The sequence below is a fragment of the Miniopterus natalensis genome, chromosome 4 (genome assembly GCF_054644295.1).
Source record: "Miniopterus natalensis isolate mMinNat1 chromosome 4, mMinNat1.hap1, whole genome shotgun sequence".
Lineage (NCBI taxonomy): Eukaryota > Metazoa > Chordata > Mammalia > Chiroptera > Miniopteridae > Miniopterus > Miniopterus natalensis.
In genome coordinates this window covers 97,977,613-97,996,363 of record NC_142084.1, presented here as the reverse complement: position 1 = coordinate 97,996,363, position 18,751 = coordinate 97,977,613, and the positions used below count along the sequence as shown (strand labels likewise).

At 63.6% G+C, this 18,751-nt stretch overlaps 1 protein-coding gene across 1 annotated transcript in view; it reads left to right on the top strand.

The window, feature by feature from the left end:
- The window catches only part of SDK1 (sidekick cell adhesion molecule 1), a 323,826-nt gene that overhangs the window by 271,481 nt on the left and 33,594 nt on the right, over window positions 1-18,751 (top strand). The window contains exons 28-34 of the mRNA XM_087817025.1: window positions 3,532-3,726; window positions 5,218-5,419; window positions 9,077-9,180; window positions 12,576-12,646; window positions 15,373-15,508; window positions 16,264-16,323; window positions 17,453-17,554. Of these exons, the coding sequence (XP_087673151.1) occupies window positions 3,532-3,726; window positions 5,218-5,419; window positions 9,077-9,180; window positions 12,576-12,646; window positions 15,373-15,508; window positions 16,264-16,323; window positions 17,453-17,554 (870 nt within the window). The remainder of the gene's footprint in view (window positions 1-3,531; window positions 3,727-5,217; window positions 5,420-9,076; window positions 9,181-12,575; window positions 12,647-15,372; window positions 15,509-16,263; window positions 16,324-17,452; window positions 17,555-18,751) is intronic.

The following is an 18,751-nucleotide window of genomic DNA, read 5'->3' as shown; positions in this document are numbered from 1 at the left end:
AGGCCAGTGTGGGCGTCTGTATGACCGGCATCCCCACTCCAGGGACCAAGGCCGCTCCCACCCACCTCTGTCTGTCCCTTGTGCCACCTTCCGTCTGCGGAATGGGCATCACTGTTCACCTTCAGGCCAGATCCAAACCCCAGCAAAAATAACAGCGTGGCTCACGGAGGAAGTGAGAGGTGACGCGGGGACATGGATATGCACCACTGTCCTGGCAGTGGATGGGTGCCAGAGGCAGAGGTCAGAATTAATAAATAAATGTATTTAAAAGTATAAAGGCTGGAGAAATAAAAGTGCTGATATAACCAATCGGAGTGTGTGATGGAGGAAGCGGACCAGGAGGGACCATGGCGGCCTCCCCATCGCTCACCGCGAGGACTCGGTACACGCATGGAAGCACCAGGGGACAAGAAACTGCCTCCACTGGAGCCCTCGTGTTAAGCCCCAGAAGAACCGAAACCAGAAAATAAACCCTCAGAAGGACCCGAAGGGAAGTGCACCTGGCAACTCGGAGGCGCCCTGGAGACGCGAATGCGCAGAGCCAAGCGCGGCGACGCACAGCAGCCTGTGGGTGTCACAGACGCATCGCGTCCGTGTGTCCACGCTCGCCGCTCCCACACGGACACGGCGACCAGCGGGCCCCCCGCCTTGGGAGACAGGCTCTGGGAGGGTGGGGCGGGGGTGGGGACTTAGTGGAAACTGTCCTGCACTCCTGCGCTGTTTTTGAGCCATGTGACCATAATACAATTCAAAAGTAATAGTGAAACCCGTTAATGCCTTTTAAAAAAAGTGAAGTGCCCTAAGCCTAGAAGTTTTCCAAGGTGAATATTAACTCTATGCCAAGAGAGGCACTTCCCAGCCTGAGGCAGCGGCCTGAGCGGCTGGAATTAGAGAGCAGCTCTGGCCTGAGGGAGCAGGAGGTCACCGGGTGGCACCTCGGAGGAGCCGCCCCACCCAGACCTGCCCCGCGCCCTGGGGTGCACAGAGCCGTGAGCCCTGGGGCAGCTCAGCGTCATCCGGGGCCTGGGGGAGGACAGAGGCTCCAGAGTAGAAGCCTGTGGAGGCCGCGTGAAGATGACTCCGTGGCTGTGACACCAAGGCCACCAGGGCACAGGTGGAGGGGCTGCTGGGGACGCAGCAGTCGGCAGCGTGGAGGGTGGAGGACAGCCGGTTGCTGTGCAGCAATATCACAGCCCAGGCCGTCTCCGCACTGACCGCTCTGCCGGGCCAGTCCCTGAACACCCTCTGGGGCCCACCCACAGCCCTGGGGAGGCATTTCCTGCCACCCTTCCCCCTGCATCCAGGGGTGGGGAACCTTTTTTCTGCCAAGGGCCATTTGGATATTTATAGCATCACTCATGGGCCGTACAAAATTATCCACTTCAAAATTAGCCTGCTCTGTCTGGTCAGACATTTAGTGAACTCACCCCTGATGCGATGGCTGACACCGTTTCTCTTTGGTGAGGCCTTGGCAGGGCCAGGCCAAATGATTCCGCGGGCTGGGCCCGACGTTGCCCACCCCTGCATAGTCTAACAAACTGAGCCTCCAAGAGCAGTCGCCCAGCAAAGCATTTGCAGAGCCTGGGTCGAACCCGAGTGTGGGAGCCTCTGAAGCACATGCCGGTCACACATGGCCCGCTGGGAAAACGTGCTCCTCCGTGGTAGGCGCCAGGTCACGTGGTCTAGAGGAACCAGGGTCTAGTGAGGGGACTCCCCCTTTGCTGGAGGAATGAGGTGTTCCCTCTTCACGGGACACTGTGCAAAGGGAACGTTGTGGAGCCAGGCAGACCCAGGGTCCTGGCTTGCCGGTTCCTTGCTGTGTGACCTCAGGCAGACTGCTCACCCTCTCTGAACTTTACTGCCTACACTGCCTGCTGAGACCACTGTGAGGGCCGGGGACCGGGACTGTCAGGGGTCTTGCGGGAAGAGCTGCACCGTGTGGCTGCAGTGACTGCTGTCCTGGTTTTGAGGATGCTGGGCATCCAGGAGTCTCAGAAGGCTGGGGACTGGGTTCCTGTTACGCCTGAACACCAGGCTCCCACTACGACCAGGCGGGAGGGGAGGCCTGGAGGAGAGCCGGCTGGGTCAGTGAATGGGAAGCACAGATGTCAAGCAGGACACCAGGCCGGAGGCCAAGGCCAGTGGGGCCACCACGTGCAGAGTCCGGGAGACAGCAGGTCACCGCTGCAGGGAGAAGAGACCATCCGTCCGAGGCAGGGCCGCAGCTGCAGGGGTCGTCCGGGGCAGAGTCCAGGGTCCTGCAAACACCTGTCAGCCGGTGGCGGTCATTGTGTGCCCCCGTCTGTGTGGTGACAGCGGTGACCGGCAGTGGTCAGGGCTGAATGCCAGGGCGCACGCCACACCCGACCCGCGGCCCTGTCCTCCTGGCCTGCCGCTCAGTGGGCCGGAGACTCCTTATGGTTGGACAGATGACTGAGAGCAGGAGCCGGGGGGTGCCTGCAAGCTCAGCCACCCTGAGCCGGGTCGTACGAGCAGGAAGACGGGAGCAGCGGAGGGCAGGGTGGCCGGCCAAGCCGTGCGGGATGACCGCGGGCGGCCCTGAGCGCGGGGGCCAGCAAGAGGACAAGGTCAGCTGGGCTGGCCCGGTGCCCTGGCAGAGCCCGCTTCAAGTGCGCGGCTTGGCCATCGGCAGTGTCATGGACACACAGCGCCCGCCAGCCCTGCCTTGAGTCAGCAGGAACAGGAGGGCAGCAGCTGGACGGGGTCAGCCGGTCAGAGGCTGCTGGGCAAGCCGCACGGGCTGGTCTGCGAGCTGGCACCGCCTCGGGCGCGGGCGGGCCGGCTCCAGGGCTTGGTCACTAACGACCCTGGTCAACCGCAGACCCTGAGGTCAGATGGGAGCTGGAGGCCTCCCTGGGATGATTAGTAAGCGCCCGCCAGCCTCCCGCCCGGAGGAGGGCCCGGGAAGTAGAGCCAGCTCGGCGGGAGGGGCGGAAGCAGAGCCCTGCGGGCAGCTGGGGTCTGCGGGCAGACAGAGGACATGAGGGAGGAGGGCTGGCAGATGTGAGGGCAGCTGGTGCTCCGCTGGCCATCCCGCCGCCACAGGCCTCGCTGTGGGAGAGGCGAGGTTTAAAGAACTTCCCAGCGGGAGGCACTGCCCTTGGCCAGGTGAGGGGAAGGGCGCGTAGCAGGGGGCTGGAGGGGGAGGAAGGAGCGGTGAGCACAGGCTGGGCCCCATCCACACGCTCACTGCCCCCGCTCACTGCCCCCGGCGGCTGCTCAGTGAGCTGATGGCCATGGGGGGGGGGGACTGTTTCCACACCTTGTTCCCGTGGAGGGGAGAGTGAAGCAGCGTCCTGGGGACTGGCGCCCAGAGGCCCCCGTTCACCCGGTGGGATTGCTCCCCTCTCAGCGACGCCGGGCCTGCCCCTCTGGTGCTGGCTGGGGAGGGAGGTGGTCGAGAGGAGACACGGCTCTCGGTTCCCACAGAGGTGACTGTGGGTGGCGGGACGGGGCTCTCCCCGGGTGCCTGAGGAGTGACTGGCCTTGTCCCCTGTGCCCCACCCCCAGGGTACCAGATCGCCTACCGCCTGGCCAGCAGCAGCCCCAACACGTTCACCACGGTGGAGGTCGGCGCCACGGTCAGGCAGTTCACGGCCACAGAGCTGGCCCCGGAGTCGGCCTACACCTTCCGGCTGTGCGCGAAAACAAGGCAGGGCTGGGGGGCGCCGCTGGAGGCCACCGTCATCACCACCGAGAAGAGAGGTGAGACCCAGGCCCCGCTCACAGGCGCGGCTGGCGGGGGAGGGGACGTGGGCTGTGACCCTGGTGGGCCAAGGCCGCCTCAGTCAGGCCCGTGTGGCCTGCTTGTGGGGCTGCGGGAACTGAGAGGTTAGTAAGCACCTGCCCGGCTGGGCCTGGACCTGGGCACCGTACCCCAGCGGGTCCGCTAGCCCGACACGCACTGCACACCTGAGCTCTCGGCCTGACCGACCAGGTCTAAAGGCAGGGATGTAGCTCGGAGACGCTGCGTCACTGGCCCAGGGGTTGCAGAGTTATCCTGCTCGAGGGCCAGCTCCCCGAAGGCAGCGCAGGCCCCCGCTGCTCAAGCCATTTCCCTGGGTAGCAGGCGCAGGACGTGCTTTCCCCGGAGCAGTCGTGGAAAGGCTGTCCTTTTGGACACCTCTGCCAAGCTCCGGCGAGCGCTGGAGGCCCATTATCTCGCTTTATCGGCCCCAAAGCCGGGGGGATACGGTGGGAGCCCTGAGTCTGCATGGGAGGAAGCTAAGGCCCAGGCAGGCCGGTCAGGCCGCTCACCTGCTTCCTCAGAGCACACCCGCCCCTCGGGAACATCCTGCACTTTCTAGAGTAGAGGGGGGCACAGGTTTGCTGAAGGTCTGATGTGCCTGCAATCAAGTCCCAGTGGAAACGTTAGCATGGACCCTTTCCAAGGCATCCCGGCCCTCAGCTGGGCCGTGCCCACCCTGGCCCTCTCCCCACCCCACTCCCCCCACCCCCGACTTGTCCTGGAGGGAGACCCCAGGCCGCCACAGGGGAGAGCCAGGCGGCCCTGTGTGCCGAGGAAGGGAGCGCTGACCCAGTCAGCTGGAAGAGCCCTGGCGGCCGTCACCCCGACGTCCATCGCAGTGCTGCGACACCCCCTAATCAGAATGGACAGCCTCCATGATAAACCATTAAACAAGTATTCCTCCCCGTGGAGTTTCCCTGCGCAGGAGACTGGGTGGTGGGCAGCCCTTGCCCTCCCTGCCCCCGCACCGCCCCCTCCCTGCAGGACAGACCTGGGCCTGCAGGCCCTCCCCAAGGGCGGAGCTGAGCTCCCTGCGGGAGGGATCCAGGCTCAGGGGGGACATCCAGGGACAGGAGCTGGGTGTGAAGACACACTGAGCACAAACTCAGGAGGAAAGTGAGTCCAGAGGGCCTTGAGGTGCTCAGGGAGCCCAGGTGTCAGCCACCGACACTGTACTGGGTGGCCTGGCGGTCGGGGAGCACGGGTTGGTTGGGTTCACCACTGTCTGTCTGTCTGTCTGCTCTTAGAACAGAGCAGATCAAAGCTCAAGCACATCGCCCAAGTGGCTGTGGGATAATGTCTCATCCCAGTGAAACCAAGAGTCACTTTCACGTGGCCTGATGCAGGCAGTGACCCGTGGGCATCCTCAGTGCCCCACAGCAGCTTCAGGTGGGCCTGTCCTGGGGAAGCAGCCTCTCACATGTCCCTGGTCTGTCATTTGGTTGCAGAGCGGCCGGCGCCCCCCAGAGAGCTCCTGGTGCCCCAGGCGGAAGTGACCGCGCGTAGCCTCCGGCTCCAGTGGGTCCCGGGCAGCGACGGGGCCTCCCCAATCCGGTACTTCACTGTGCAGGTGCGGGAGCTGCCCAGGGGACAGTGGCAGACCTATTCATCGTCCGTCAGCCACGAGGCCACGGCCTGCGCAGTCGAAAGGTACAGAGCCCCAGGAGGACACCGCCCCCCAGGACCTGGAGCCCTGCCCTGTGGGGTTCCTTTCCCCGGCCCTCCCGCAGCCAGCTCCTGCCCACGGAGGAGGGAGTCTGCGTGGTCCCAGGAGATGCACCACTGAGGGCTCATGTCTCTCCTTCTAGTCCACATACCTCGTACCAGGGACCCAGGACTTCCATGCCCTGGGGACCCGCTGCTCTAAGACCCCCAGGCCCTCCCCCAGATTGTCTTCCTAGGCCGTTCCCGGAATGGACCAGGCCCAGTGATGGGGACAGTGAGCCCAGAATCATGGGCTCCAGAGTCCTGGCTCCTAAGAGGCAGATGTTGGGGAGGGGAGTGGTGTTGGGAAAGGTGGGTCAGGCTGCAGATGTCACCCCCAGAGAGACGTCCCCTATCTGTGCTCCCTCCAGGTCAGCAGGGAGACAGGTTTCACTCAGTGCTGTTGCTGGTTAGTGACCCTGGTAGGGAAATGGCTGTCGTCCCCTGAGCAAGATGACCCAGCACTGACTCGGCTCCTGAGAGGCCTGGGAGGGAGGGAGGAGGCAGGGCTGGCATGGCAGGGGCACTTTGCCTGCAGATCTCAAGTGGCCGTGGCCTCAGTCCCAGCCCCTCCTCGGGGTGGAGGAGACCAAGGCTGAGCGCAGGGAAGGTGACGGCTGGAGGCACACAGATCTCAGACGCGCCACGTGCCTCTGAGGAGCCACCACAGGGCCGCACCCTCACTGAAGTCTCTGGCCCTGATCCCAGTCCTTTTCTCATTCAGCGCAGGCTCCAGATGCAGCTCCCGCCCTGGGTTCTGGGGCCCTGCCCACAACAGGCTGGGGTGGAGGAGGCCCAGGGCTCCCCTCTGCTCCCAGACTCTGGCAGCCCGTGGGAGAGCCCGGCACTGCCCTAGGGAATGTCACACTGTCAGCTCGCTGAGGCCCCACGATGGCCGTGACTGTGGGAGGTCATTGTCCTCACTGTACAGATGAGAAATGCGGGTCGGACAGCAGTGTTGCCTGTGGCCCCAGCGCAGCCAGGGGGTGTCCGGAGGCTCCTCCTCTGCAGGGCTTCCTGCTGGGCTCCCCCCTCTGCTGACCGCAGCGGGGGCCCTGGGGCAGCTCCGTCCTGAGCCCCAGCACAGCGCAGACCCTGGACCCGGGCCTGGGCTGGGGGGCATCTCCGTCACTGTGTCCTGGACGTGACAACAGCAGCTTTAGAACAAAGGGGAGCCTCCTCCCTGGTCTGAGGGTGGGAACCTGATGCACAGGGATGGGGTGCTTAGCAGGGGTGTCAGGGAAGGTGGGGATTCTGAAGCCAGACCCCCCCCAGGCTCATGCCTGCTTCCTGCCGCCTGTCCTGCAGGTGGCCTGGGGCCGCTGCCCTGAGCGGTGTGGCTGTCTGGTCATCACCTGCCTCTCGGTTGCTGTGTGGCTGGAAGAGGTGGTTGGGTGGCAGGGAGCCCTGGGGCAGCGGCGCCCATGGTGTCAGGCCCTCGCTGTCACGGCCATCGGGGGCGGCCTGAGTGTTGGGTGCCTGTCTTGACTGGGCATCGGTGACAGCACCATGCAGACCATACAGACCTTCCAGCATGGGGCTGCTGCTCAGGAGTCACCTTCGGACCAAGAAGGAGGCAGCTCCTCAGCTTAGAGCTACAGCTGCCTGGGACCCCGAAGGACAGACCCGGTGGCCCCTTCAATCACATGGCCCAAGCCGCTCCGAGCCCTGCCTGAAACGGCCCCCACGCACTTGTTTCCCTCGGAGCCGGAGTCACGGCCTGGCCTCCCTCCTAAAGGGACGATGTTTATTCGGATGCGTCCATCCCGGTTGGCGGTTGGAGAGCCCGCTGCGGTAACTACACTGTAATTACCCTCCTCGTGGGAGGGACAGGACTGGACCCGGTCAGTTTCGATGCCCAGCTGAGACGTTTTCCACAGCGACCTAGTCGAGCAGCCCTGAGGCCAGGCGCACGTGGCCGGCTGTGCCCAGCTTCCACCATCCATTGCGCTGGGTGCTTAGCTCCTTTTGGCATAACTTCGCCCCCCATGGAGCCCTCTGAAGGAAAGAAGACAATGAAACCCAGCCACCTCGTCTGCCCAGAGCCTCCCGAAATCACAGACCCAGTGCACTTGGGGCGCGGGGCTGGGAAGGAGTTGCCCCTGTCCCAGGACCGGCAATTTCATCTGGTGTAGGAAGGACTGTGGTCAGTGTCCTGGGGGCCAGAACCAGGACAAATGCTCGCTCACCTGCCTCTGGAAAGCAGGTTGCTGGCAGGGGACCTGCTCTGGTCCCTCTCATCTCGGCCTCCAAGGCGCCCCATCACTGCCTCCTCCGGGCTGGAATCGGGGCACAGAGGGGCTGAGGCTACTGCTGTCACAGGCTGGCGGTGACAGGGCACAGCCTGGGAGGGAGCATCCCCCGAGGTGTCACAGACAGACCCAGCGTGAGCCGGTCCTGAGCAGGGGGCCGATGAAGACAGGAAAGTTTCCCCGGCCTGGTGTCCACAGTGGTCACCGGCTTTTTGACAAGCAGAACCGTCTCCGACACAGACGGTCCCGAACCAGCCCGCCCGGCGGGTGGAGTGGGGCTGCGGGGCTCCAGGGGCTGCTCAGCCGGGCAGGTCCACGGGCTCAGCTTGAAAACCACCAGTTTACGGGCTGGGTGGGAGGTGAGGAGACTTAGAGACACTGTGGACTGAGGGGAGTGGTGTCTGGGGCCAGTGCGGCTCCTCTGGCCTGGGAGACAGAGAGGATGGGGGAGCCCCCGAGACAGCTGCTGTGGAGGGGGCGCAGCTTCCCTCTCGGCCCTGGTGGGGGAAGTGAGGGGCGGCAGGCACTGGGCAGGGGTGCCCGGGAGGGCGATTCAGGCCTCCGGATACTTGAGCTCCAGCTGCTCAGGAGAGTTTGCAGCCTTGGTCTCGATCGGCAGAGCCCGGCTCATACAGAACGTGCTGACAGAGAGGCCAGACGGGGCAGCCCCACACGGTGCCTCGGGCGCGCTCCTGTCCCCGAGGTCTCCAGCGGGGGCATTTTCCGTAGGGACAGTTGGCATTCTCTCGGTTTCACTGGGCATCTGTGTCCTTGTCTGTGGAACGGGAGCCACTGTGGGTTAAACGGCTTGTCCGGTGCTTTGTGCCATGTGGGGCTCAGTACCTGGTAGGGGTGAGGGGTGCTGGGTGCCGCCTGTAGCTGGGGTGGAGGCACAGGCCCCCCGGAGGAGCCCTCGGTGGTAAGGGAGGCGGGCGCTTGCTTGTGCTCTGGGTCAGGGTGGGGGCTGCTGGAAGGAGCTCCTGAGAAATCCTCTGGTTCCTCGGTGCAGAGGTGGCCGTGCGGAGCCTGGTGACAGGGTTGGTTCCTCCCAGCGCCCCAAGCCCAGCCTCGTCCCCTGACCAGGACGTCCCGTGCTCGCCTTCCCCCTGGGAAGTCCCTGTCTCCCTCTGCAGGCCAGCAGGTTGGAGCTGGGTGTGGGGCTTCCCCCAGACAGTTCTGGGGCCGCTGGAGCATCCCCCTCACTGAGGAAGGCCAGGGTCACAGGGACAGGACATCCCAGGAGCTCAGGGTGGCTGGGCCCGAAGGTCCCCCACGGCCACTGGCCTGAGCTTCGGGGCGGCTGGGGCAGGAAGGTCACCTGGGGGTCACTGGTCTCTCGTGTCCCATTCAGGCTGAGGCCCTTCACCTCCTACAAGCTGCGCCTGAAGGCCACCAATGACATCGGGGACAGTGACTTCAGCGCAGAGACGGAGGCGGTGACCACACTGCAGGACGGTGAGTGAGTGGGCCGTGGGTGGGCAGACGCGGCAACTCCGGCCGCTGCCTTTGGACCCGGGCCGCCGGCTCCTCGAGAGAGGCCCCCCCTTGTGTCTTGAGCTAGGAGGGGTCGCTGAAGGGACCGCGGGGAGCGGCGGGGTTCAGTGAGCGGCCCCCGCCCGACGCTCCGCACTGCCTGTGGTGCTGCAGGACCCAAAGGGCTTCCGAAGGGAAGGAGCTCCTATGATTGGCATCCAAACCCTGCCACCCATTAGCAGCCCAGGGACTGAATAATTTATAGGGTCATTAAAAATGAATGTCACCGGGTAGCTGCGTTTCGAGAGGTCTCCCCGATTTTCTCGCTCAGCAGCCGCCTCAGCTCGGCTGTCTGCCAGAGGCACCGCGAAGCGATGGCCGAGACCCCCGGAGGCTCCGGTGGCGTTCACCCCCTCCGTCCCTCTCGGGGGATGTGGCCTGAGGTCCGTGGAGACTGAGTGCCGGTGCTGCCAGGCGGAGTGAGCGGGCGACCGCCCTCCAGCCAGGTCCCCCTGACAGGCAGATGCTTAGGACGAGAGGGATTGTGCTCCCGGGAGCCCCGGCTCCGCTGCGAACCCTCCCTTAGCTCGCCCGCAGCGCTTTGTACGAACCCCAGCCTCCCCCGCGGCACTGCCTCTTCCGCTGAGTTCATGGGGAACCGTTTCTAAACGGACCCGTCTCCGCACCCGTCCAGCCCCTCGCCCGGGAGGGACCTCCCTTTGCTCCTCTCTAACCTGGGGGTCCGCTCCTGGGGCGCAAGGCCTCAGGCGTCCTTAAGGACCAGCCAAGAGGCTGGGGACCCTGGTCACGCTCAGCCATGTGCAGTAGCGTTCAGAGCAGGACCCTCCGGGCCGGGCCCGTGTTCCTCATCTCAGGACGCGCTCAGGGAGCCACAGCCGGGACGGCAGGGAGGACTCCTCCCAGGACGCTGGGGTTGCCTTTGGTGGCTCCCATTGTAGTGTCACATCTAACCCAACTGCCGTAATACTTGCAACGGAGCAGCTTCTCGGGAGAGAGCAGACACAGCAGCTGCTTCCCTGGCTCTGACCCCCGCCCCCTACCCTCACACAGCCCCCCCCATACACAGCCCCACACACACAGCCCCCCTCACACAGCCCCCCCATACATAGCCCCCCCATACATAGCCCCCCGCCCTCACACAGCCCCCCACACAGCCCCCCCCCAGCCCTCTGGCTCTGACCCCCGCCCCCTACCCTCACACAGCCCCCCTCACACAGTCCCCTACACGCAGCCCCCCACATACAGCCCCCCCATACATAGCCCCCTGCTCTCACACAGCCCCCGACACACACAGCCCCCCACACACAGCCCCCCACCCTCACACAGTCCCCTACACACAGCCCCCCACATACAGCCCCCCATACATAGCCCCCCGCCCTCACACAGCCCCCACACACAGCCCCCCCTCACACAGCCCCCCCCAGCCCCCTGGCTCTGACCCCCGCCCCCCCGCCCTCACACAGCTCCGTCTGCCTTTTAGAAACCCGCCGCAGGGCCTCCCAGAGGCCCCCGTGCTCCTCTGATCTTCACCCGCCGCCTCTGGGGTCCTGCTGCCTCCCCCTGAGCGGCCCCCTCCTTGCAGCCCATGTGACTGTATCTGCAGGGCTCTGTCTCCTGTTCAGTTCTCTGCCGAGACCGACCGCAGGCCTGACTCCAGGCCTTGGGGAGCCCAGTGGGGGCGCCCTCTGAGCATGTGGATGGTTTGTGTGAGGGAGGAAAAATAATTTCCCTCGACCCTGAGTTCTTCTGGCTGATCGAAAAATCAAACTGACATGAGACAGACTAACAGGAGAAAATGCCCGAATGATTACTTACGTACCTACAGGGGCTCCAGGACGTGGGACCCGAGGACAGACTGGGCAGGGAGGGTCTCTTGCTCTTCTGGACAGTGGAGAGGGGCAGGGCTCTGGTGCTCAGGTTGGGGAGAAAGAGCGAGCCTGCTGGGCCCCCCAGAAACAGTGGGACCCCGAGGGAGTCCCCCAGACAGACTCCGCAGGCTCCTCTGTGTCAGCCACACTCGCTCAGCCCACGCTCCATCCACGTTCAGCCCACACTCGGCCCACGTGAGCCCACATCCGCGGAGGTGACTGCTTCTGTCCTTTAGGCAGGTAGTTCTGTCCGAGGGAAGGGGGAGGTAAAGGCTCTTCTTGTGTTTTCATTTCCGAAAAAGCTTAAAATAATATCCTAAAAAGGCGTATCTGGGGTGGCAAACTCTGATTCCCTCATTTGCTAAAAGATGTTCTCACTGCGGTGCTGAGGCTGTGGAGGTGCCCCTGGGCTCAGGAAAGCTGGGTGAGGGCTCACCGCTGACCTAGGCTAGACCAGCAGGAGGTCCAGGGCCCGGGCCAGAGAGCTGTCCCTAAGGCAGGACAGGTGGGGTGGGGGTGACACAGGCATGATGCAGGCAGCGGGAGGGGCCTGGGGGGTCCAGGGGAGACTCACAGAGCAGGTGACGCAGGGACCCGCCCTGGGTGGTGCTCTCACAGGTGGGGGTAGGGTGGGGACAGCACCCTGAGTCATCCCCTCAGCGACAGGTTTTGAATATTTAGTGCCGGGTCTCAGTACCTTACAGCGGGGGAGCCAGGAAAAGACCAGTTCAGATCCTGGGCCATGGGGTGCATAGGAACCTGACAGGTACCGGGAGGATTTGGTTTCCAGGGTGCAGGGCACTGCTGGGCAGAGGTCAGACCCACCTCGTGCCCCAGCAAGCAGAGCAGAGCAGAGCCTCGGCTGAGCCAGGACATGCCTGCCCTTCAGCCACCGGAAGTCGGCCCCTTTCATGGCGGTGACATTAGTGTTTAAAACCAGGAACACTGAGCCCTGACTGGATCCTTTGTCCAGCTTAGAAGTTGCTCTGGCCTGAGTACCTCAGAAAAAAACGATGCCCTGCCTGGATCGACCTAGGATCCAGGCGATCAGGGTTCGATTCCCAGTCAGGGCACATGCCCGGGTTGCGGGCTCGATCAATGACTCTCTCATCATTGATGTTTCTATCTCCCTCTCCTTTCCTCTCTCTGAAATCAATAAAGATATATTTTTAAAAACACAAAAAGCAACGATGCCCCTCCTCAGGGGAGGGGGTGCGGCCCCTGAAAAGGTCTGGGCCCAGGAAGGCACACCCCCTGGCGTGCGTGGCCCCAGTGGAGAGGTGCAGACTCCCGCGATGTCTCTGTGGGTCTGTGTAGGGAGGTAGCCCCACTTTAGGGCTGGGTCCCTCCTCTCCTGGCTCAGGCTGCAGGTGGGGGAACGGTACCCACAGGGAAGGGGGGCGGAGTTCAGCTCCTTGGTTTCCCAAGCTTGCAGGGGCCAGGTACCCACAGAACCCTCTAATCCTGTTTCTTTACCTTGGATTTCAGTTCCAGGGGAGCCTCCAAGTTCTGTGTCAGTGACGCCCCACACCACCTCCTCCGTCCTGATCCAATGGCAGGTAAGCGCCTGGGTCTCGCAGAGTCTCATAAAGTACCACATGCCCGCTCTCCACATACCCAGCGTCGGGGCCGGAGCCTGAGTGCAGGCCAGGCCCCAAGCAGGTGTCAGAGCAGGACAAAGGCCGGCTTGCTAACTGGGCGGGAATGTCCAGGTGCGGTTCCCACACAGCAAAGCTGGTGGTCAGCATCCAAAGTGGACTTGAACCTACTCACGAGGGGGCACCCAGGGTGCCAGAGCACCGAGATGCCCACTGTCCCAGGCCGCAGGAAGGTGGCAGGCGGGGCTGCCATGGACGTGCAGCCTGGCCCGTGTCCTGCAGGCAGTGGACCCCTAACCTCCGGGATTTCCCTTTCTCCGTAAGTCACCTCTAACCAACAGTCTCTGCAGGGTAACAGGTATCTTCACTCCCTCGAGTCTTCAGTCCTCGGGACAGCCAGTCAAGCCGAGGCATGTCCCCTGGGTGATCAGATGAATCCTGTGTGTGGGTCAGGCTCTAACGTGACATTGACAGGACACCTGCCCTCTCTCTGCCTGTTCCCCAGTTTGGGTATATTTTGCTAACAGTGAGGTGCGTTGAGGGCAAAGTAACAGGGGAGCAGAACTGCCAGGCAAGGCTGCCCAGCCCCAGGCCAGCCCATGCCGGGGTCACGGTTAGAACAGGGCTGCAGCTGGTCTGGGCCGAGGCCAGGGGTGCGCACGGCAAAGCTTCAGCCAACCAGGGAAGCTCCTGCGGCCAGGATGGGGCTGCAGTCATGGGAACTAGGTTAGCTCCTCCATAGGGCCGTCAACCTGGCCCGGCCCTCAGCCCAGCCGTCCTGCTCCCCACACTGGGGTCCCGGCCCCTCCTTGGCACTCAGACAGCTTGGAGAAGTGGTGGCTGCACCAGCAGAGCCTGGCATCGTGTCCATCGGCTGTCCCCTTCCGAGCTCAGCAGGACACACTAATCACAGGAAGCTCAGCGCAGGAGGTGGTCAATACGATGTAGAAACACAGGCCTGTCAACTGCCTGGCAGCTGACACACCATGAAAATTAGCAGCAATTTACGAAATCACAGCAACTGGAACAAAGAGACTGCGTTTAAATATAGACCCGAGTTCCACATGAACGGTTCACCTGCAAATCCGTTGTCATTTATAGTAATTGGTATAAAAGCGGAGGCGTCACCTGTGACTGCCAGGTGTCCTACCAGTTTAAAGGGTGACTCTGTCACAGCAGGTCAGGCTGGACTCTTGCAAGCGGACAGTCAAGCCCCACCGGTCCTGGGGTCCATGCTGTCTGAAATCCGGACCCGGCCTCCCCTGCTGGCCGAGTTGGGTGATACACCCACATTCCAGCCAGGTGTCCCCACTCTAACAGAGGCCTTGAAAGTGGAAAGGCCTCGGAGTCCTCTACAGACGTGCCGTAGGCAGAGGGCAGACGTTTCAGGAAGGGCTCCCAGTTCCCATCGAGCATCTGCCCATCCAGATGGCCAGGCCGGGGTGGAATTAACCATGGCTGGGTCATCTTGGACGTCTGCAACCCAGCTCACGCCCGCAACACTGACCGAGCGCCAGCTGCGCCCGCCTGTCCCAGGTGCCACAGGGGAGCAGAGGGAGCAACCAGACCCAGGCCTGACCCCAGCACCGTAGAACAGAAACACCAGGCACGGGGCCGGGGCTCGGGACAGGTCTGCGTGTGCAGACGGAGCCTTCTGTTCAGAGTCAGGAGCAGCCTGTTCCGGACGTGGGTCGAGCGGGGAGGGTGAGCAGCCAGCAGGCACCCACAGTGCAGAGCCAGGACTTCAGTCCAGAGCCTGGGCTCGGCCACCCCTTCGAGAACTCCCCGTGCGTCGCGCGGAGCTGCCTTATGACACCTGCCAGGGCACCCAGAGGCCTCTTCCACAAATGGGAGACAGGGTTACTCCAAACTCAGGAATAGGAAGTGCAGTTAAACACAGTTCCAAGTCCGTGCGGGCCCGGGGATCTCTGGGGGTCAGGAGAGCCTGCCCCTCGCAGGGCCTGGACCAGCTGCAGGCTCTGACCTGCCCCCGGGCCTCTCTCTCCTCTCCCACTCATGTCAGCTCAGATCCCAGGCAGGCAGGCCTGAGGTTTCTCATTCTCGCTGCCCAGACTCTGCCACTCCCGCTGTGCGGAGCACGAGGTTGGTGCCAGGGACTGCTGGCCGGGACAGCCCAGCTTCCCCTGAGCAGCGCGGCTCAGGGACATGAAGCCCCGTCAGCAGCCCAGGAGAGGAGAGGCGAGGGCCTAGGTCTCAGGTGTCTGCCATCTCCCACCCGCAAAGGGCCCTTCACCGTGCGTTTCCAGTGAGGCTGCCGCAGCCTGGGTGGCAAAGACTGAGGGCAGGGTGGGGCCAGCGTGGACCACGTGGGGCCAGGCCACGGCCACGGCTCCCTCAGAGTTTTGGGTTCCCCGGAGCAGGCAGCTTCTTTGCCCGTCTGTGACCTGGGCCACAGTCCCCGGGGCTCATTCTAGTTCAGTGGGACGTAGGTGAGACGCCTGTGTCCCCACCGGCCCCAGAAAACCTGGGCTCTGAGAAAATGCTCCACAGCTTGGCTCTGTGCCTGGGAGCCCCAGGTTCCTTGTCAGAAATGTGACACCTTCCCTTGTCCCCTTGTAAACAACTGGGAACCATCTACGTGAATGAGGGACGTCCTCTGGGCAGGTGGTTGATTAAATTTGACGTGAGGCCGCCTTCCGTGGGCTGACTGTGGCGATGTCTTGCAGCCTCCGAGGGACGAAAGCCTGAACGGCCTCCTCCAGGGGTACAGGATCTACTACCGGGAGCTGGAGTACGAGGTGGCGTCGGTCACTGAGTCCAAGACGCTCAAAAACCCCTTGGCGTTACGGAGCGAGCTCACAGGTGAGCCGGCCGCTGTCCCCTCCTCCCGCCCCAGGTACCTGGCCTGGCCGCTGGGTCGGCAGGGGGTCCAGGTAACCGTAGCATCTGCCGTGGAGGCGTGATGGGCACCCTGTGGAGGGCTGGGGGGACGGGGGGACTGTCCGCCTCAGCCCAGTGTGACGACCAGGGGGGACCAAACAGGAATCTCCGAGCTTTGGGCCTCTTACCCAGCGGGGGTCGGGAGGCTTCATGGAGGAGGAGCCCTTTGCAGTAGGTTGTCAGGTTGAAAGGACTTCAGGGAGGATGTGAAGGGAAGGGCATGACTGACAAGGGCCCTCAGAGCTAAATGGTGGGGAGGCGGGGGGCGGCGAGGGGCTGAGGGACCGGGGCAGCCAGTCAGGAGCACAGCGGGGCCGGTACCCCGGGTCCCCTTGCTCTTCACGCATGGTTTGCTCGTTCCAGTCAGACAGGGCTCTTACCTGAGCCCAGGCAAGCCGACCGCCGTACCCACCACTGGGCATCTGGAAAAGTCTCTGCCGGGGGAAACTGACTCCCGTGTCTTGTCTGGCGTCTCCTTGTGCTGTGTCGGGCCTCTGACCTTTCAGCAGAGGGCAAGCGTGTGACCCACCCGTCTCCCGCGGGTGCCTGGCCGCTTCACGGAGAAGGCCGTCACCCCAGCAGCCGATGGCAGTGTGGTGGCGGGGGGCATGGCACAGCCCCGTCCCTGCAGCTGTCCCCGCTCGCTAACCGCCTTTCTGCTTTGCTCACCCTCACAGCCCACAGCAGCTTCAAGACCGTGAACAGCAGCTCCACCCTGACCACGTACGAGTTAACACGTGAGTGCCCGCGGCCCGGGGAAGCGGCTGCCAGCTGGGGGGGGGGGGGGGGGGCGAATGGGAGGGGCCGGCGAGAACCGGCTGGGACGGGTGGAGCTCATGGAATTCACCCCAAGCACTGCAGCTCAGCATGCAGAACCGCCGGCGGGCAGGAAAGGAACCTTCTAGAAACGGGCCTGAAGGGGACTAACTGACCAACTGGTTTTCAGTTTGGGACAGAAAGTGGGATTGAGCGAAGTCTCTGCTCCCCTTGCTGGGTTTTTTTACATGTCGCTTTATCCGTCTGCTCGCCCACCCCTCCCTGGCTCACCGGCGGAGTCCTAACCCTCCCGACTCCGTGACCTCCTGGCAGCTAGAGAGTCAAGTGCAGACGGGGCTCCAGCGATGAGGTTCCTCGCTGGCTGTCACTCCAGGCTTTTCAGTGGCGGGTTATGAAGGACGAGAGGGATGGCCCAGCCCATGCAGCTTGTCCACGGCCACTCCAGTTTGTCTCAGTGGACACCTGACAGTCTTTTCTCCTTCTGTGGACTCGGCAGCCACACGAGCCCTGGGGTTGAGGCTAACAGGCCAGGCCGTGTGGGCCCAGAAGCCACTCGGGTGGGCCCCCTGCAGGGCCACAGCCAGGCTGAGAGCAGGTGAGGCCAGGTCCCACTCAGCCATGTGGCAGGACCTGTGGACATTTCCATGAGCGACAGGGGCGTGGTATCTCATTCTTGGGGAGGCACAGTGTGCAGTCCTGGCACGTCCCCATTCACACCGTTCCCTGGGGACCAGACACGCACACAGGGCCTCGGGAGAGCCAGCTCTGAGGCAGCAACACTGACCGGAGAGGGAGCCCTGCAGGTGGCTGGTTCAAAGGCCAGCTACTCCGCCACGTCACCCATGCTGGCCACTGTACACGTGGCTTCACACATTTCTCCTGAGGACACACAGTCACGAGATCAGGGGCTGTGGTTTGCCTGCGTATGTATGTAAAGCTGGGTCGGCCTCTGCTCCCGCTGAAGGAGAGCTGGACCCACGGCTCCCTGTCCCGGGCTCCTTGGGGCACCGGCCCCTCAGTGTGGTGCAGAGAGGGGCCGTCCAAAAGGGAGGAGGTCCTGGCAGGCTGACTGCCTCCAGCCCCTTGCAGATCTGAAGAAGTACCGGCGCTACGAGGTGATCCTGACGGCCTTCAACATCATCGGGGAGAGCCCGGCCACCGCGCCCGTGGAGGTCTTTGTTGGCGAGGCCGGTAAGCCCTGCAGCCCCACCCACAGCCGAGGCCACGGCACAGAGCGTGCCCGGCGCTCTCGGGGGCCACACAGTGCCCCCTTCTGTAGATCACGTTGCTGGTAGGACGGGGGATGTGCAATGTCCCCACGGCCAGAGTGAGCAGCCAGGTGTTGCTTTGAGACCCGAGGTATTTATTCACCATGTGGGATGATGCTGTGGCCTCCGTGGGGTTGGGGGGGGGGGGGTGCTTTGTCACCTGCATTCCTGGGTGGGCCTCAGCAGGGGCCCCGGTGCCAGTGTCAGCCCCACCCCTGGTAACAGCCCTGGCAAAAGCCCCATGGGTCAGTTTCCACCCCTTTTGGCTGAGACATGGCCCTGAGTGTGTTTCCAGGATCATCCCTTCTGCAGGGTTAGCTGATCGTGAGATGTCTTGTCGTGTGGGGACCAAATTGCGCCCAGTGTAGCCTCAGTAACGCAGCTCCCCCTGCCCTCTGGCCAAGGGGCCTGCCCGCGGTCTCTGCCCCCAGCTGACAGCAGTGTCCTCCGTGTTGGCCGATGGTCTGGGTTTCGGCTCACGTCTGCTGGTGCAGGGTCCGAGGGGGACACTTCCAGCCGGAATGACTGGAATTCCCTCCGGGACAGAGGCCTGGGCTTGTGGGAGGAAGGGGTTTGGCAGCTGGGCCAGGTCACAGAAACACGTCGGGTGACGTTGCAGTTGGAGAGGCTGTCCCTAAAATACAGCGCCAAGGGTCCAGCCCGAGCACGGGACCTGGAGCGCAGGCAGCCCTGGCCTCTCTTCCCTGGACGGGTCCCTCCCGCGCCTGGAACACGGTCCCACTGCTCCTCAGGCAGCTCTGCCTGGCCGTCCCTCACGGAGAGTCCCGGTTCCTTCCCTGGTGCCCGGTCCCCACGAAAACGTCTGCATGTCCTTGTCAGATGAGACTGTCCTGGCTGTGTGTCTGTCCCTCCTGAACCGTAGCGCTCATCGCGAAATGCTTCTCGTCCTGAGCTGGGGACCAGGGGCTCAGAGCCTTTGCTGTCCTGAAGATAGGGGCTCCAGAGCCCTGTGGGGCAGGCAGGGAGCAGCAGTGGGGGTTTGGGCACCGGGCGTCCCGGCAGGCGGGGCTGGGGGACGCAGGAGGAACTCCCGTCTCACAGCAGGTGGAACTGGGGGCTCCAGCCGAGTCCCTGTGTTTTGGGGCAGGGATGCTCCTCG